Below are 19389 nucleotides of genomic sequence, written 5' to 3' on the forward strand. Positions count from 1 at the left end.
ACTAGGAGGGTGGTGAAGCACTGGAATGGGTTACCTAGGGAGGTGGTGGAATTTCCTTCCTTAGAGGTTTTTAAGGTCAGGCTTGACCAATCCCTGGCTAGGATGATTTAGTTGGGAATTGGTCCTGCTTTGAGCAGGGGGCAGGACTAGATGACCTCCTGAGGTCCCTTCCAACCCTGATATTCTATGATTCTGTTTGTGACTTGCATGAAGTACTAGAAGCAAGGAGGGGGTGGGGGACTGCTCAGAGCTTTGATCCTGGGTGAGGGACCCTCCTCCCCCCAGGGGTCGCAGGCACATTTATCTTCCTAATACCCATTTTGAAATAAAGTGCAGACAGTGCCTAGGGCTGTCTTCTGCAGTGACTCTTTATTTATTCCTCTTTGTTACAACATTCCAGTCCATGAATATACCCTAGCTGTTGACATACCATGCTGCAAGGTTCTTTGTCATTGCTGCCCCATCCGTGCCACCCTACTAAATGGATTTATAGCTCTGGGTAGAGCAGCATGTGGTGCACACGTCAAACCCGCACAGCCAGGTGTGTGGGAAGAAAAGTCTCACTCATCACTGGTTCATAAGTACAGGTTATATGCCTATGGCTGGCTCCTCCTTGGGTTCAGTTCTTGCTGCAGCTTTCCTTCCCCACCCCTGCAGAGCCTATTTAACCCTTGGGGCTCCAGAATGAATCCAGTTAATGAAGAGCTCAGGTTCATTGTACAACAAACACTGTGCCCCCCTCTCAACACAGGAATTGCCTAAAATATTACATCAAATTAGGGGGGTTTCTTTAAAGCTAAACAAAGAGGGAATTATTCCACTGGAGTGGAGTTTGATGCTGTGTAATTCTGACTAAGTCCTGAGGAAGTACTTGTCAGATTAATCTAGGTTCAGTGACAGATGAACCCCCCACTCCTCACCAGAACAAGGAACTGAAGAGGGACAGAGCCCTGGCTGAGTCTCCATGGTTAAAAGACTGAAATGAGCAACAGGCAGGTGAAAGAACAAGGATTAACTCCACCCGTGGAAGTTTATTACCCCACAAGCCTGGCTGCTGCAGCCTGTGTGTTCCCAGCAGATCATTCTGGGGTTGGAAAACTAAAGTGAATTCTTTAATACTGATGTCACTATGCTGCTGCCTGACCTAGTCACCACACTGGGGGCAAAGACAGTCCAAAGGCTACACATTAGGAGTGCCATTAAAATGTGAACAAATCAAGCCTAAGCTACCCTTAACATTAGCACCAAGAGTAGGTGCACATCTCTTCTCTTGTGGAATGATGCAACCACATTGCTTCCCACCAAAAATGCCAGCAACTGTCACCTGCAAGCTTAAGCCAACCACACCATAGCAAACAACTGCCCCTGTAGGGATGACCTCTCCTGTTAGACTATAACACACAGTCAATATCTATAGCTGTAGGCACAGTGAAATAGCACCAGGCTTAGGTAGTGTCACAATCTTGCTGGGACAGAGTAATGGGCTGTAGAAAGCCTGGCCCTATATAACTGATAGCACTAGCCTGTGACCATGGGAGTCATGGCTAACCAACTGAATGAAATCTAACAAGAGCAACCTGTTGGGTTCAGCAAACTGAACTAACCACCCTTCAAGCTTCCCCCTTCAGCACTAGGCTCCAGCAATCTAAACACAGTTCCAGTGCAGCAGAGCTAGTGGGGATTAGTCTGGCTGAGAGGAGGGGGGACAGCTAAAGACTGTTTCCCCGTGACGGGCAAGGATAATACTTTACTCATATAGCACGTTCCAGCCAAGGAGCTCCAAGCACTTCAAACATTCATCCGTGCAGCCTCAACACCCCGGTGAGGTAGATCAGCTAGTCTCATTTTACAGGGTAGGGGATGGAGGTACAGAAGTTAAATGACTTGCTGACAATCCTACAGCGAGGCAGAAGCAGGAATAAAACTCAGGAGTTCTGATGCTGACCATTGCTCTTAATTCCTAGCCCCCACAGCCTCTGAGATGCCTGCTTCAGAGCAGGATAGGCCCTTACCAGTCTGCACAGTTCACCCCCTCTGCTGTCTTGCTTTAAGGAATTTGCCTTGCTGGGGCAGAATTTGGAGGGGAGGAGTCTCCCAGCCCCCTCTCCTTTTGTTGTTATGAAGATAGGAAGTTTAAGCCCAAGGCAATTCTGTTGTCAGTGGTGGACAAAGGCACGAATGAAGAGTCTGGCTGATCCAGTACAGCTCAGAATTGCACCCCCCAACCCCTTCTCTAATTGCCAAAAACACATTTGGTCACGTCCGGCCCTCTATCAGCCTTACTCCACCCCGACTCTCCTCCACACTCTACCCATAGGAGAAATGTCTAATTTGCACATACACACAATGGAATAACTATCGTCCCCAGAAACAACTGGATGGGGCAGGTGCTGTAGCCTTTGGAAGAGTAGCTACAGAGTGTCTAATACCCATCTCCAAACTAGGGCTTTAGGCCAAAGATCAGGGGGCTCAGTAAAGTGGGCATAAGGGAGAGAGAGTTTGCTGGCTGATGGGTTTACGGATGCACTTGCTGTTCATGAAAATGAGTCAATAATGCTAGCATGTGGCAGGCACAGAGGAGACTTTGACAAGCCACAGATTCAATCCCAATTGTCAGCCTAGCTGCTGCAGGAAATGCTTTGGACAGATTGGGGTGAGAGCCACATGAGTTCTCCATTACACCTAGCACCTATTTCAAATACGTGTCCATAAGAGACAGCAGGATGATCAAGGCCACTTGAGATGGAACCTTTCAACAGAGTTCATTTGAGCATCTCTCCCCTGCACAGCACAGGGATCTGCTTATGGCTGGGGAATATCCTACTCCCATCTAATAGGGTAAGGGCTCCACTGCTAACCGTTCACGGGGCTTGAAACTGCATCACTAGGGATGGAAATTGACGAGCTAGGAGAAAAAGCACTCAGTTTCCTGCAACAACCGAACAATCTTATTCTATAGCTTCCCCCCGGACAGGTGGGCACAGCATCCGTTGAGCAGGAACTCACCAGCATTCCCTTGCAGTACTGTGCTTTCCAGTTGTGGGAGGAGTCCCTTTCGGAGCTATCTTAATAGTATACATGCATCTTACCACCATACAAATCCCAGCCACGTCCCCCTCACCCCCTTCCAGCTACAACTCCATGGCCCACTTGAGACCAAAAGGACCAGATGTCGCAGTGCACGTAATGCTCTGCTGGCACTACAGGATGCACTATGTTAGAGAAACTCACCTACTACTCTCTGTATCCACTTGGAGCAGACATGAGAGCAGCTCCCTCTACAGTGTTACATAATGGGAGGGGGGGAAGGTAATGGACTCTTCCTCCCAGCACTTCATTTAATGCTGGGAGTTGAAGAGAGGCAAGGCAGGGGATGGGAGTTGGAGTTGCTGCTTCTACAGATTGGGACCCTGCTGCTTTAGGTTTGGACACAGTGGTATGTGGGCAAGTTTCAGGCTAACCCATCATGTGCAAGTCTAGTTTGCACAGGCCAGTTTCTATCTATTCTAAGTGGAGTCACAGCAGGGTAGGTGCCAAGTGTCCCAGGCTAGAGGAGGCAGCAGGCTCGGAAGAGCAGCATTCCATCTAGGGAGGACAGGTGCAGGGAGACGCTCTCATTGGCAGAGATGAAGAGCACTGAGCCCCGGCGCAGGGTCATTTCAGAAATGGCAGCGGTGGAGGTGCCCACGGCCGTGCCTTGGATCACCAGCAGGATACTGGCAGAGTCGATGGCTGAGATGAGGTACAGCTTAATAGAGGAGGGAATCTGCAATGGAAACACATTTGCCATGGAAACAAAGTCTGGCTCAAATTCCTATCCAAGTTTCTGCCTCCTCAAGGACGCAGGAAGCACTTGCACTCGTATCTCAGACGACCCATGGCACAGTGACTTAACTCTGGAGCCTGCCTCTGCTCACAGCAGCCCAAGCCCCATGAGACCTGGGAGATCACAGCATAACTCAGAATGGCCGCTCCAGGTGTTGGAGTCAGTCTCTAGCTCCTTCACCACCACCCTGTTGAGAGGTGAGCAGCCAACGATGCCTGTGCAGCTGAGACAGCACCAGGAGAGGGAGGGAGACAAGTGAATGGTAGAACACAGCAGGAAGAGGGAAAACCCAACAGCAGTGCTGCCTATCATCACCTCCCTCAACTGCAAGCATGAGGCCTGGCTAAACACCCCCAGGTCTCAGCTCTGCGTGGCATTCTAGCTCTGACACCATGCCGAGCACTGAGCAAAGAGAGATGCTTGCTTTGTTTAGCACATCCTAGCGCTGCTCAGACTGGGGCTTGGCTTCCCCCTCTGGCTGCAGCTTTCAGGCCCGGGAAGAAGAGCTGATAACGTGACCCAGGAAAGAGGTGGGCATATCTCCCCGAACTCTGCATTCAAAGCGAAACGAAACGTGCCAACACCAGCCGCAGCAGCAGGACGGGGGAGGGTGAAACGGAGCAGGACCCAGAGGCACAGAAAGCAAAGCTCACTGGAGGACATGGGATACTCTGGCTTCAGGGGGCAGGCTGGGCAGACACACTCCATCACCTGTCCCAGAGCCAGCTAGCTCAGGCCAGTGATACTCAGGAGCCGCAAGTGGCTCTTTCACATGTCTCCTGGGGCTCTTCGCAGGGCTTGATATTAAAACACTGATTTAATTATTAGCCAGTCTAAGTTAACAACCAATCAGGATGCTTTTACTATGTTATTAACCAATTAAGTTATCAACTTGCATTAAATTATTAACTTATTTGCTGTGAGAATAATTCTCTCTCTCTCGAGGAAAAAAAACAAACCTAAATATTTCCCATCGTACTGTTTAAATAGGACTATAGAGTATTATAGCCAGCTACTACTATGGCTCTTTTGGGTAATGTTGGTCACTAATGGGCCTGAACCACTGAGGTCTGAGTATCATTGCTCCCCTAATCCCATTGCCTTATGGGCTCAGAGTCACAGTGTGGCTTGTCCCAGCTCAGCTGACCCCGTGATGCTACCTCTAGTACAGGGGGTGGGAGGGAAGGGGGATGCAGTGATCTCATCCCAGGTCACAGCATTGGGGGGAAGGGGATAAGCGTCGGATGTTAATGGGCAGCCCAACTGACGTATGTGCTTTTTTCCCCTCCTTGACTGGGAAGTCTCTTCCCTCCCACCCCATGTCACGGTGACATGGCCTTTGGCAAGGGAGGCTTAGCTTTAGCTCTAGTTCTTTGCAAAACCACTTACTGCTGCTCGTTGACGGGAATGGACAAGTTGCTAGAGAGCCAAAGGCAAGGATGCTATCTCTGCTTGCTGCCATTGGAGGAGATGTCTGATGCTGCTACTAGGCTCCCCTCCCCGTTAATCTGCTGATCCAGGGGTCCCCACTCACCTCTATTTTCATGACAGTGAAGTCTGGCACAGGCGGGTCGTAGAGGTAGACACAGGGATCCAAGCGGCTCTGCATGGGGGCAAAGACCTTGGAGCTGCTGGGTGCTGGGGTGTAGTTCAGCATTTCACACAGGGTGAGCACGTCAATGAATTTGGGCGTCAGGCCTGCTCGCACGGTGTTGTCGGAGCATGCCATGCATTCGATGCAGTCTGGGGAGCAAGGAGCTCAGTGTCAGTGCAAGAAGGTGGGACCCTGCCGATCAGAGAGCATCTCTGGGGAAGCCAGGTATCTGACTTCAGCTCCAGCAGGCTCCAGCTCCGTCCTTCACTGAGGGAAAGACTAGGGATGCTTGGCTCAGGGAAATGTGCCATCCCATCATGTCAGAGACACTGAGTAAGAGAAAAAACAATGAGGAGTCCTTGTGGCACCTTAGAGACCAACATTTATTTGAGCATAAGCTTTTGTGGGCTAGAACCCACTTCATCAGATGCATGAAGTAAAAAATACAGGAGCAGGTATAAATACATGAAAGGAAGGGGGTTACTTTACCAAGTGCAAGGTCAGTCTAACAAGATAATCAATTAACAGCAGGATACCAAGGAAGGAAAAATAACTTTTGAAGTGGTAAGAGTGGCCCATTACATACAGTTGACAAGAAGGTGTGAGTAACAGTAGGGGGAAAATCAGGATTGGGGAAATTAAGTTTAGGTTTTGTAATGACCCAACCACTCCCAGTCTTTATTCAGGCCTAATCTCATAGTATCCAGTTTGCAAATTAATTCCAGTTCTGCAGCTTCACATTGGAATCTGTTTTTGAAGTTTTGTTGTTGAAGAATTGCCACTTTTAGGTCTGTTGTTGAGTGACCAGAGAGATTGAAGTGTTCTCCTACTGGTTTTTGAATGTTATGATACCTGATGTTAGATTTGTGTCCATTTATTCTTTTGCATAGAGACTGTCTGGTTTGGCCAATGTACATGGCAGAGGGGCATTGCTGGCACATGATGGCATATATCACATTGGTAGATGTGCAGGTGAATGAGCCCAATGTGCAGGTGAACATGGCTGATGTGGTAGGTCCTATGATGGTGTCCCTTGAATAGCTATGTGGACAGAGTTGGCACCGGGGTTTGTAGCAGGGTTTGGTTCCTGGGTTGGTGTTTTTGTTGTGTGGTGTGTGGTTGCTGATGAGTATTTGCTTCAGGTTGGGGGGCTGTCTGTAGGCGAGGACTGGCCAGCAACTACACACCACACAACAAAAACACAAACCCAGGAACCAAACCCTGCTACAAACCCCGGTGCCAACTCTGTCCACATATCTATTCACACAAATCTGACATCAGGAATCATAACATTCAAAACCCAATAGGAGAACACTTCAGTCTCTCTGGTCACTCAGTAACAGACCTAAAAGTGGCAATTCTTCAACAACAAAACTTCAAAAACAGATTCCAATGTGAAGCTGCAGAACTGGAATTAATTTGCAAATTGGATACCATCAGATTAGGCCTGAATAAAGACTGGGAGTGGTCGGGTCATTACAAAACCTAAACTTAATTTCCCCAATACTAATTTCCCCCTACTATTACTCACACCTTCTTGTCAACTGTCTGTAATGGGCCACTCTCTTACCACTTCAAAAGTTATTTTTCCTCCCTTGGTATCCAACTGTTAACTGATTTATCTCATTAGACTGACCTCACACTTGGTAAAGCAACCCCCATCCTTTCCTGTATTTATAGCTGCTCCTGTATTTTCCACTCCATGCACCTGATGCAGTGGGTTCTAGCCCACGAAAGCTTATGCCCAAATAAATTTGTTAGTCTCTAAGATGTCACAAGGACTCCGCGTTGTTTTTGCTGATACAGACTAACACGGCTAACACTTCCTCCCCACAAACAGCTGCTGTCAACACCAGGCTGGGCACCTACAGAGTAAGGGAGCAGGTGGCAATCTTAAGCCTGAAACACCTCCCTCCACAATGCATTGATACGAGCGGCAGCCTTTCACTCCATCCTCCATGGAGACACTTAGTGGCGACCACGCTCAGAAAAGCCAACAAGCCACCTAGTTTGATATCCCGCAATGGCCAAGGCAGGGTGCTTTAGATAAGGTGTAACCTGGAGAACAACATAAGTCATGGATCATGATGATTGGCAGTGGCAGTTTTACTGTAGCCAGGGTTACAAAGTGCCCAACCCATTATAGGAGTCAATATCCACCAATTAGGAGAACCACAAATGCTATTATTCAGAACCGTCTCAATGGCATTGGCTTAGCACAGGAACACAGACGCCGCCCCACCTGCCCAGCCGCCACTCAATCTCACCTCCATAGAGGTAGGCATGAGGCTCGTTGGCTCCCAGGAACATAGACTCCCCTGGCTGCAGCATCACCAGGTTCAGGAAGTAAATGGCAAAGCAGCCGATGTCTCCCGGGAACTGTGAGTGGAGCTGCAGCAGCAGCTTCCCGCTGCTCCCCGTGGTGTCCTTCCCCGCAGCAACTGTGGGGGACAAGAGCAAAGACAGGTTAGCAGCAGCCCCACAACTTAGTCCCTTCGGCGAGAGCCACTGCTTTGCTTACAGCCCTCCAGTGGGGTCAGCCCACTGCTGCCAGCCCAGGGGTCAGGTGCCAGCGGCTTTGGGGTTCCCCCAAACCCTCCTCATCAGGAGGCCAGAGCAGGCCTAGGCAGTTCCAGCTGCGTGTCCAAGTCCCTCTAGATCCCCAGAGATGGGACGAGCAAGGACAGGTGGCCAATGAGGGATCCAACCTGCCTGGGTGTGATTACGAGTCAGACCTCATTAGCCACATGAGCCTCACCCAGATCCATCCACTTCCAGAGACACAGGGTCTAATGTTCCCAGGCTCTGCTCTAGGGGAAGGATGGGTGGGCTGGCGTGTTTTTCCCATGCCACTGCCTGGGGACAGCAGGATCATACAGTCAGAGTATAAGGCCAGAAGGAACTGATCACCTAGCCTGACCTCCGGTAGATCACAGGCCACCCACCCCACCCTGTCTCACTAAACCCAACAATCGATGGCAGTGGAGAGAGACTGCCAGTGGCCTGTTCTCTCCCACAGGGGCATCTCCTGGATAGAAGAAATGCTTACTCCCCACCCCCCCAGACACAAACCCTGCCAGCTACGATACATCACCACGCACCTGGACCCACCCCTTCACTCCACTTCCAAAACCCTCCGCCCACATGCCCATTCCACACACACGCCACCCTCACCCCTCTCCCTGCCTTACGCCCAGCTCTCCCCAGGCACTCTCCCCAGCATCCAGCGGGTCCATCCTTTCCTTCCCATGTCCCAGTCCTCCCAGGGAAGGAGAGGAGGAAGGTGGGCTTCCAGGGACAGATACTCATCTCCATATCCCACCCCCCATTTTCCACTTCAACCCCTCCCTCCTCTTCCAGTGGGGAGTAGGTCAGGACGGGCATTCTCCCCCACCCAAGAATGGCTGTTTGAGGGGTATCCTTTTGGAGCTGATCCTCCTCCTCTCCCCCTCCTGCTGGAGCAGAGGCTGGGGTAGCCTCAGTTGACCTGAAACGCCTTCGTTAGAAAGGAGGCCTCTTTGGCTTGGCTCACGCTTCCCTTCCATTGGAATAAAAGGGCTCCTTTGTATTTCCGCTCTGGGAGCCTCCCCGACAGAGCCCCAGCAACCCGGAGGAAAGAGACTGATGAAGATCTGGCATAAGCTTGGGGGCCAACTCATGCCAAGGCCCAGGCCTCATTGCACACTGACAAATGCAGAGCTGGAAACCAGTCTGGCTCCCCTGTGGGTTACGACAGTTAAAACAGATACTAGAGTTCTAGAATGGGTTAGTGTTTAGATTGTATGGAATGCTTGTAGGCTGCTGCCTGCATTAATCCTACTTGTAGTATCTGTACCCCCCGTATAAGGTAATGGGTAAGTAAGTGTAAAAAAAACCCAGTCAGGAGAGATGCATCACCAAGTGTGAAGTGCTAGTTTACCACAAGAGGTGTCATCTCTCCCCAGCCTGGCCTCTAGACACCAGACAAGCCACTGTGCAACATCAGTCGACAAAAGATTTTGTTGATTGCTCTCCCCACGCCCGTGAAGAGGGGATGTGCACAAGCCCTCATCCCATCACAGCTTCAAACCTGGGGGAAGAGCACAAAAATCCCTGCCGAGGAGGAATTATCACTATGGTGCCTGGAATTCAGAGAGGGCAATATTTCTAAGCATAAGCAAGCTATGCTTGGCTTGGGTTAGCCCTAGAGGATATATAGAGCTTGCATATGACCGCACGCATCTGTTACCATTTGAAACTTAAAACTGTAACTCTTGTGTGTGTGTGTATGTTTACCTGCTTTAACCTTGTAAATAACTCATTTCTTTTCCCTAGTTAATAAATCTTTGGTTAGTTTATCACAGGACGGCTACAAGCATTGCCTCTGGGTAAGAGGTTTAAGGTACAATTGACCTGGGACAAGTGACTGGTCCTTTAGGACGGGGAGTAACCTGGATACTGTTGGGAATTTTGGCATAAGGCAGGCTTGCAAGATAACCCAGAGTGCCCCGGGGGACTGTCTGAAACTCCATGTTAAGGCTGTTCTAGGGCTTTACAAGTTCCCACTTGTGAGGTGGTTGGTGAAATCTAGGTATAGAACTCACAGCTAATTCGGGATTTGTGCCCTGCTTCTTGACAGTTTGCCCTCGCTCCCAGTCGTGGGCCAGGCCAGACAGACTGACGCTCCTCTCCTACCGCTTGTTGGGCGAACACTCGCTGGGTTGGTTCGAGGAGCAGATCAGTCTTGACGGGAAAGACCACGCTGGGATATAACAAGCTCCAGCCAAGAGTGCTCAGAGCTTTGCCCTGCTGGTGCAGGGAGGGTAGGAGGCAAAATCCTCTCCACGCTTGTTACTCTTTGGTATAAATGCACATGCGCCTTCCAGGCCCATATGGCTGCTCCACTCAGTTTATTTTTACTGGATAAACTATACACAGGGCAGGATCTGAAGCCCCTGGCTTTGTCCCCAGGCCATAACGTTAATCGTGTTCAGTGCTGAACTCAGAGGCCTTTCCAGGTGGTATCGCTCCAGGGCAACTTACACGGTGCCTGTTCAAATACAGAGGGAGGGGCTGAACTGCAGCCACTTCAGGCGTGCGAACACCAGCAAAGCTTTCCAGGGCAGGGAGTGAAGAGGTGTCAGACCCAGCTAAAAATCACAGGGCAGAGCGTAGTTACCCAAGACTGATAGCAGCCAGGACGCCAGGGCTACACATGCTTCTCACAAGTGACTTAGGATCTTTAACGCCCCCAAGCAATCAGGGACCACACCCCCCACGGTGCGCTCAGCTGATCCGCCCTCTCAGGGGTTGTATGGTGGGGAAAATGGTCAGGCTCAGGGGCTCTGTCTCATATAGCTCCTGTTCCAGAGTGGCCTGTCCCTTTAAAGGCTAGGCGCTGGCCAGCCCTGTTCAATCAGCCCTGCCTAGGCCACAGTTAGCTGCCTCCCAGCCTTAGAGGGCAGGACACTGGAGGTCAGGTGGCAGCCTGGTAAGCACCCGGGCCTCCCAAAGGGGCAGAGAATTGAGTTTGGTGAAGGAACTCTAGGGAGCAAGTCCTGGCATAGGGCTGGAAGGACACCAGGAGTCAGCACTTTGGGTCTCTGTACTTGGGGATAAAGGGAGCCCAGAAGGCGGGCTGAGGAGGAGCCCAAGTGAGGTGAAAGAACTTTGTTTGGACCTTTGTTACCCCAGAAGGGGACTGAACTCAGAGTGACCCAACCAGAGGGGCTCTCCACATCGCAGACAGACGCAGAACAAACCTTCCTGGGAAATCCTCTTCACCAGCATATTCAGCTGGTCCACAAAGACCTTCTTTTCACTCTTCATCATCCTGGTGAAGCAGATCCGCAGCGCGGCAGACACGCCTCGGGGGTCATTGCACACACTGCGCTCCAGCTGCTCCGCTGCCACGTTGCCAATCAGCGCCCGGAACTCGGGGACCTCTGCAAAGAGCAGACGCCTGTCAGGAGCCTGGGCTGGGGTACGATAGCAGGGGCAAACCCACCCACTCAGCTACCCCGCAGGGATGGGCTGCTAACACCACGTCCCCTTCTACAAAGCATTTGGCTTATGGTCACGGAGCATGGCAGCGGCAAAGCAGGCCATAGAAGCCAGGAGCCCCTGCCCCATCACTGCGTTCCCTGGGCCCAGCTTTGCACTCTGGTGCACACTTAGGCATTTCAGTCTCTGTTTTAGGCACCTGCAAAAGGGATCAAGTAACTGCTAACACAAAGGTGCTAGCCCCAGGTCCTGTCCGGCTTAGTGTCTCCAAGCTGCTCCGCTGAGCCTTTCCCAGGTGATGTTCTGCATTACGAAGCTAGGGCAGCAAATGAGCTGCTCATTACATCTGGCAGAAGGCAGCTTCCCCTGGGGGCAAGGGGCTCAGCAATGGAGCAGCCCCCATATTCATGACTGGTCAGAGTGATCAGCCCCAGCGAGAGGGGAGTGCAAGCCTGGGTCTCCTCGCAGCCTGGAGCTCGGCTTCTGGGACCACTGCACCAGGCCTTATGCGTTGGCATTTCTCCTTCCTGCAGGGCTCTGCTTGGAGTGACACCGCCAGGGGCTGGAGGATGATATGCCCAGCCCAGCTGCAGGGATACACTGAAGGGGATCTTATTAACCCTTACAAGTGCTCAGCCTCCCGCTGCCCCGGCCCCACAGCATCTGACCCTTCCTCCTTCCTCCAACTCGGATGTTGTCACTCAAGCTGGCAGCCCCACACTTGGGATCTCTTTAGCCCCTCAGTCCTGCCCTGCCCAGCACATCCCCAGCCAGCAGCGCCACCTGGTGCTTACTCTGGAGAAAAGCCACAATTTCCTCCACGGGCCGGAAGCCGCACATGCCCTGGAAGGGGGTCAGTGCAATGGCCATCTCTGGCTTGTGATTGGCATCTGGATAGTGCTCGGGAAACTGGGCGTGAAGCTTCCCCGCCAGCTCCTAGAGAGGGGAGACGAGGACAAAAAGTCAGAGTCCGGGCGATCCCTCCTCGACAGCCAGGTCCCTCGGCGCCAGCTCATGCACTGGCAGGCTGCATCCTGGGGAAGAGATCCCACCCGGCTGCGGGTACGCCAGCAAATGGATTCAATGAGGAGAGTCAGTCCTGCCCAAGGAGTCAGAGTGACTCACCCCTGTCAGAATTCTCGCTCCCTGGGCTCCCTCACTATGCACCATCCTCCTGGCTTCCCCGAGAGGGGCTACGGCTAGCTATGGGCTAGGCTTCCGCCCGAATGCTCAACTAGCTAAACATCTCCCCCCCCCCCCCCATCTACCTCCCTTCTCTGCCCACTGCTGCGGCCCCCACCAGGGCACTTCAGCACAGCGACTGCACATTTAAAAACACAGGACAGAGGAAATGCAAGCGCAGCCAGCAGACACAGCAACGCTGCAGCACCAGGGAGATCTGGGATACAAGCACATGGTAGCAAGGGCTGGGCTTATGTCCCCTGGGTTTATTCCACTGTGCACGTCTTACCAGGCTGAACAGAGGGGTCTCAGCAGTAGCACTTGCTGCTGAGCTGAGGGCTTCCTGTCAAATGATTCTTTCTGCATTTCTAATTTAAAGCTGATTTTTGGTATCAGATGGGAACTAGTTGCTGAGATCAGAGCACTTACCACCCCTCAGTGAGAGCTCCAGCCCCATGCTCTACCCAAGATGAGCTTAGAAGTTCTCCTGTGCTTCATTCAGAGTTATTTCCTCCCCAAGAAATGGGTGGAGAACAAACATCTGAGGGCTGAGCCTTATGAGGCAAAAAGGAACGTTTCATTGCCCTAATGCCCTCTTCTTGTTATGGAGCAATAAAACAGCTCCTCAACCGAGCAATCAGACCTGGCCACGACACCCAGTGGCTGATTCAAGCCCAACATTTAGGTTTTGTACAAAGAGCTTTTAACAAAAGTTTATGACCAACAGAACTGTTGCCTTATGTTTAAAGCCCCTCGTACACAACATACATTGGCTGATCTGCATTAAGCTATTACAATTCATAGTCGTACAAAGCAGCAGCGTACATAGGGGCGCTGCCAGAGCCAGATCACGCTTACTGCGCTACATGCCAGACCGGCACTAACTGCTCAGGTGGCCTGACTGGGCCGGTTGTAACAGGCAAAAGCTCAAAGAAGACTGATGCTGAAGTAGACACCTAGGCCTTCCATTACACCTGAATGGGCGCTACTTCAACTGCAGCCTGTTGTGTAGACTCTAGACGGGGCAGAGGACAATAATGTTCCCATTATTTTTATTTCTGTGCATAGCACTGTGCGTGTCCCTATACTGAGGGAAGCAACTCGGGAGAAGCAGTGAAAGTGTTTTACTGAATGACCTGTTCTAACATAGAGCTACTCTGCCATGTGCTCCATGCTCAGTCACAGCCATTGAGATCACTGGGGTCAAAATACAATATGATCTGATGAGAAGGGGCCCTGCCGTGTTGCCAAGACCTAAAGGTCGTGCCGTGTTCTTCCCCTCCAGCCACCACAGCATATCTGTGGCACCCATCTGGGTAAGACACAAGGTGCATCTCATCCCAGGGGGGTTGGATGAGTGCAAATTAAAGGGGGTTTTGTTTTTGTATCTGCACTGGCTTTGGAGCAAGGTCTGTGTTTAGCTATGCTCTGGCAATTACTTAGCAGCCTCTGGGCATGGAGTGCAACAGCCAGGTGCTGGCAGCATCTGCATCCATTCCAGAACTCAATGGGTAGGGGACCATGGCAACCATTTCAGAACTCAGTGGGTAGGGGACCATGGCAACCATTCCAGAACTCAATGGGTAGGGGACCATGGCAACCATTCCAGAACTCAGTGGGTAGGGGACCATGAACGTGGTGCACTCCTGAGTGTCATGCCACAAGAGCAGGCCCGACTCAGCAGCACAGCTTACATCAGTGACATCTGCAGAGAGGCTGCCTACAAGGACCCAGCAGTGCACTCAGAGGGGGTTCAGAACAGCTTCTTACCTTGTTAGGATGGGCCTGGATGGACAGGGCTGTGTTAACCGACAGCACTTTGAATAGGAAAGGCAACTGGCCCTGGAAGGTCTCCTTGACCTTGGATCCCAGGCATCCAGGATTATCTGCTATCCATTGTCCTAAGGTCTTCTGGGGAATTCGATTATCCAGAATAACAGCGTCGCCTCTAGGGTGGGTTCCCATCCAGAGCTGGAACAGGCATTTGTGGGGTGGAAAAAAAGGGACAGGACAAAGCCATTAGCATCTCCAGCATGGCTCTCAACCGGCTTAAAAGACAGGCCAAATAGGCAGGTTCAAGGAGAGGGGGAAAGGAGGTAGGGTTGTCTGTACTTGAGTTCTCAGCTCTCGCTTCCTGCTACAGGTCAGATTGAATATCAGCATCCCCCTTAGCTTCTAAGCGCGTCTCTCCCATCCACCCACCTATAATTATTTCCTAATCTCCCAGCTAGGTCAAAGTATACAGAGGTCTGATCTGCCAGGCTTGATCTTGATCTTCTCCTCAGTACCTTTTGAAACACAAGAATTGCCATAGTGGTGCAGATCACTGCTCAATCCAGATATGCAATGCTTCAAACAAAGCCGAAGTCCCCCATCCCCACCCACCCCTTCACAGATTCTGTCAGTCATTGCACTGCAGTGAAGAGAAAGGAAAAGGGATTCAAATTCCTGCCTGACCCCAGCTGGTGATCTGCTTATGCCCTGAAGCATGAGGATCAAGTGCATTCTTGCCATTGCCACTGTAGATGCTATTCATGCGCGTAATAGCTTCAGTGTTCTAAAGGAAGAAGCCAACGTTTGGCCTCAGTCATGAGGGTTGAGATAGGAGAGGGAAAGTGCCTGACTCTGGGATCTCAGCAAAACCTGTGCCACAGAAGACTGGCAGACGGAGGGAGCTGGGGGCTTACCTCAGCATATGGCTTGTCTGGATCAATCTGGGCCAGTGGATCACTGCTAGCCAGCAGCTTGGCCACTTCGCTGTCCAGGCCGATCTTCCCCCAGGCATATTTCTGCACAACGCAGGAGAGGGGAAACACTAAGCAAACACACAAAAACAAAGGGTTATCCAAGGACACAACAGGCAAAAATCACCGGCTCACAAAATGGCCTGACAATGCAAACTCCCGGTCACTCAGCTCCCCCTGCTAAAATTCCTGCCCATATTTTGACACCGCCCCTCACCACTTGCTTCCACTGCTGCAACCTTCTCTCCTCTGGGAAGCTACCCCCTCCAAAATGCTGCTGCTCAGATAAATGCACCATCCCATCCCCATTCCTCTTTCAGCACCTCCATCAAATTCAAGCTCATCATCTCTAGGTCTCTGCACAACTTATCCTGACCCCTAACTGCTCTCTGTATCCTTCTCCCATGCTCATCCTCATGCTTCCTCCTATGCTCTTCCTCACACTCAGAACAGTCTTCCTCTCCCATACACCCAACCACTTGCCCCTCCTGAAAACTCACTTCTTCCATTAAGACTTTTAAACAACATCCACCAGAGAAAATGATGGATTATCAGAATTAGTTGTATTACAGTAGCCCTAGGCGCATTGTCATATGTCTGAATGATCCTGCGTCTCTAATTTAGAGCACACAATCCTTGGAGCAGTGATGATGCATTTTGCACATCATTGAGCACATGCTAATGGCATGGTTCTACAGCTCCTCCAAGTCAGATCATAAGACCACAAGAACGGCCGTACTGATCCATCTAGCCCGGTATCCTGTCTTCCGAAAGCGGCCAGTAGCAGATGCTTTAGAGAGAATGAATGAACAGAACAGTTATACAGAGCAATCCACCCACTGTCACCCAGTACCAGCTTCTGGCAGTCAGAGGTTTAGGGATGCCAGAGCATGGAGTTGCATCCCTGCCCATCTTGGCTAATAACTATGGGTGGACCAATCTTCCATAAACTTATCTAATTCTTTTTTTAACCCAGTTATACTTTTGGCCTTCATAACATCCCTTGGCAACGAGTTCTACAAGATGACTGTGTGTTGTGTGAAGAAGTTTCCCTCTGTTTGTTTTAAACCTGCTGCCTATTAATTTTACTGGATGACCTCTGGTTCGTGGTAAATAACACTTCCCTATTCATTTTCTCCACACCATTCATGATTTTAGAGCCTTAGCTACCTCAATACCCTCCAGTCCAAACCTACATGCTCTGGTCTTGCACCACACAGTCCAGTTCCACACATGTCCACTACCTAAAGTCCAGTATGTTTCACTACAAGACAATTTCAGTTTAGAACAACAAATGACGGTGAAAAATCTGTGCCCCAGCGTAAGTCATTCAACTACTCCAAGAGCCTCCAGCTCCAAAACTGGCCAAACTTCCTCCCCAATGTGGTTTAACGTGTGACTGGCTAAATACGGCATCCTCACACCCCAGATCTGCCCCCTGCTCATCTTTGAGTCACGCCTGCTGAGCCAGACAAAGATGTGTGTTTACTGTCATTGCACAGCCCATACAGCTGTGGGAAAGTGAGCTGGCTTCCACTCCACCTCATGCACCATGTTGCTGATGGCACAATCTTTAATCTTCAGGGTCCTAAGCAGACTTTGCAGGCTTGGCTGAACCTGCATTCTTGGACTTATCAAGTGCTCACGCAGGACATGGCATCCCTGGTAGGCCTTGAAAACTCTACTTGCTAGTGCTAAGCAGGAAACTTCCCTAACAAGTGGAAAGGGACAAGGAAGAGGAGTAAGCAAAGCCATTGATTCCTGCAGAACTTAAGCTTTCATCAAAAAAAAAAAAAAAATCAACCAAACATTTCTTTAACTCTCATATGCTACAATGATGGGGACCACATGAGAGCCTGGATAGACAAAGAGGGTGGGAGCGACCAAGGAACGTAGACACACTGATCATCATGGCACCTAGAAAATCGCAGGAACGGCACTGTGATCCACAAAGCTGTTGGGCCACTAGGCTCCTATACAACGAGTGGAGGTAGGTGCCTTAGAATGCGATCCACAAAAGCCGGCATGCTAGGCGAGGGGCCGCCTACAACTATCAATGGGAGATGCTGACAAGAAATGATGTGAACAGGCATCTCCCACCTGTCGGCGCTATGAGCACTGAGCTATGAGTTATTCTGATATACCCCATATATATATTGTGGGGGGTCCCTCAGTCTCTCCTGTTCAAGCTGTTCCACTGTGGGTAAATAATTAAAGAGTGACTGGAGCAGGGGGCCTGAACCCAGGACTTCCCACCTTCCAGTGGGGTGCCTGAACCAGCAAGCTACTGTTTGTCTCTTGCGTGGCAGTTTTGTGGCTGGTGGAGGTGTGGGCAAGGACCATTATACCCATTTTCCACACACAAACGGAAGTACTGAGATGCTGGACCAACACCACATGTGGAAATCAGCAGCACTCAAGAATAGAACCCAAGAGTCCAGACCCCCCAGCCCCTCCCCACAAACCAACAGACCCCACTCCCTTTCCAGGAACAGGCATAGAACCCAGGAGTCCCTCTACCTTCCCTTCCCACTCACCAAGAGAATCCAGGAGTCCTGCCTCTCAGCCCTTCCCCCCATCAATAAGCCTTCCATGCGAGACCCAGGAATAGAACCCAGGCGTCCTGCCCCAGCCCCGCCCCCAGCCCCAGGGACGCCTGGCTGTGCCGCGAGGAGCAGCCTGTGCCGGCGGATTCCCTGCCGGAGCAGGAGGTGCCATGTGCCTCGCTCTGCGGGGAGCCGGCCGCTGCCCCCAGACACTGCCGCGGGGGAGGCGCATCCCCGGGGCGGGGGGTGTCTGAGCAGCGGGGGCCGGTTCTAGCCCAGCAACCCCTGCAGCCCCTTCCCCAACGCCATGGGACCCACCCTCCCGGCATCCCCGCCGGAGCCGGCTCGGCCCCGGCCGCCGCTCACCTCTCAGCTCCGCCATAGCTCCGCCTGGTGCCCTCTTCCCCAGCCTGCACTGCACCGCCCCGCCAGCCGAGAGAGGGGGGATCCGGGATGGAGCGGCGGGCACGCCCCCTCCCGCCCCGGGCACGCTGGGAGAGGTAGTTCCTCGCCTGAAGCCCAGCAGCAGGATGGGGCGGAGCCCGGTCTCGTCGGCTCACGCGGCCCCCCAGTCAGGGTTCGAGTTGGGGGCGTGGCGCCAGGACCCATTGTTCACCCAGCGTGGGCAGGGTCCGCATGAGTACGGGGGGGGGGGGACTCCCTGCTCTGTGCATGCGGGTTCCTACGGGGGGGGGGCAACTCTTCCCCCAGATACGTCCTGCCCTAGCATGGGGCAACCCCCTGTATGCGCAGTCCCTTCTCCACGTATGCAACCCCCTTCCTTACTGTTCCTTCCCCCGTGTGCAACCCCTATATGCGCAGCCCCTCTCTCCACGTATGCAACCCCCTTCCTTACTATACTCCTCCCCCGTGTGCAACCCCCTCTGTGCACAGCCATTCTCCTCACACATGCAATACGCTTCCTCACTATATACACCCCCATGTGTGCAATCCCGTGTGCAGCCCCCTCCCCATTATATACACCTCTATGTGAGCAACCGGTGCACACACCCCTTCCCCACTATATATACAAGTATGGGGCAACCCGCTCTGTGCACATCCCCTCTCCCCACATATGCAATCCCACACTATACACAGCCCCCCATATACACCAGCATGTGGGCAACCCCTTGTGCACAGACCCCGCCCCACATGTGCAAACCCCTCGTGTGCAGTCCCCTTCTCCACTATATACACCAGCACGTGTATACCCCCCAGCACGTGTGCAGCCCTTTCCCCACTCTATGGATGCTGTGTGCAAACCCCTTTGTGCACAGTCCGCTCCACCGGAGGATCCTATTGTGTGTGCAGCCCCCCCGTATGCAACCTCCTTCCCCAGGTATACACAACCACGCAGGCGTGTCACCCCCTTCCCATAGCAACCTCCCGCCCTACCACACCCGCCTTTCATTTAACGCCAGACTCCGCCCCTAGCCGTCCGTGTGCCTCCCCCAGGCGCGCAACCCGCCCTCCCTCAGGCACTGCACGCGCACACTCCGACGCGGCGTCAGACAG

At 52.0% G+C, this 19389-nt stretch overlaps 1 protein-coding gene across 1 annotated transcript; it reads right to left on the bottom strand.

Annotated features, from left to right (window-relative positions):
- Window positions 1–350: 350 nt before the first annotated feature.
- On the bottom strand, window positions 351–18398 carry MPI (mannose phosphate isomerase). The gene is made up of 8 exons (XM_044979233.1): window positions 18241–18398; window positions 15272–15399; window positions 14355–14555; window positions 12197–12338; window positions 11162–11344; window positions 7688–7861; window positions 5361–5569; window positions 351–3766 (listed from the first exon to the last, which is right to left on the bottom strand). Exons 1-8 carry the CDS (start codon window positions 18254–18256, stop codon window positions 3548–3550), a joined length of 1272 nt encoding a protein of 423 aa, XP_044835168.1. The 5' UTR covers window positions 18257–18398; the 3' UTR covers window positions 351–3547.
- Window positions 18399–19389: the final 991 nt, after the last annotated feature.

The sequence above is a fragment of the Mauremys mutica genome, chromosome 11 (assembly GCF_020497125.1).
Source record: "Mauremys mutica isolate MM-2020 ecotype Southern chromosome 11, ASM2049712v1, whole genome shotgun sequence".
Taxonomy (NCBI): domain Eukaryota; kingdom Metazoa; phylum Chordata; order Testudines; family Geoemydidae; genus Mauremys; species Mauremys mutica.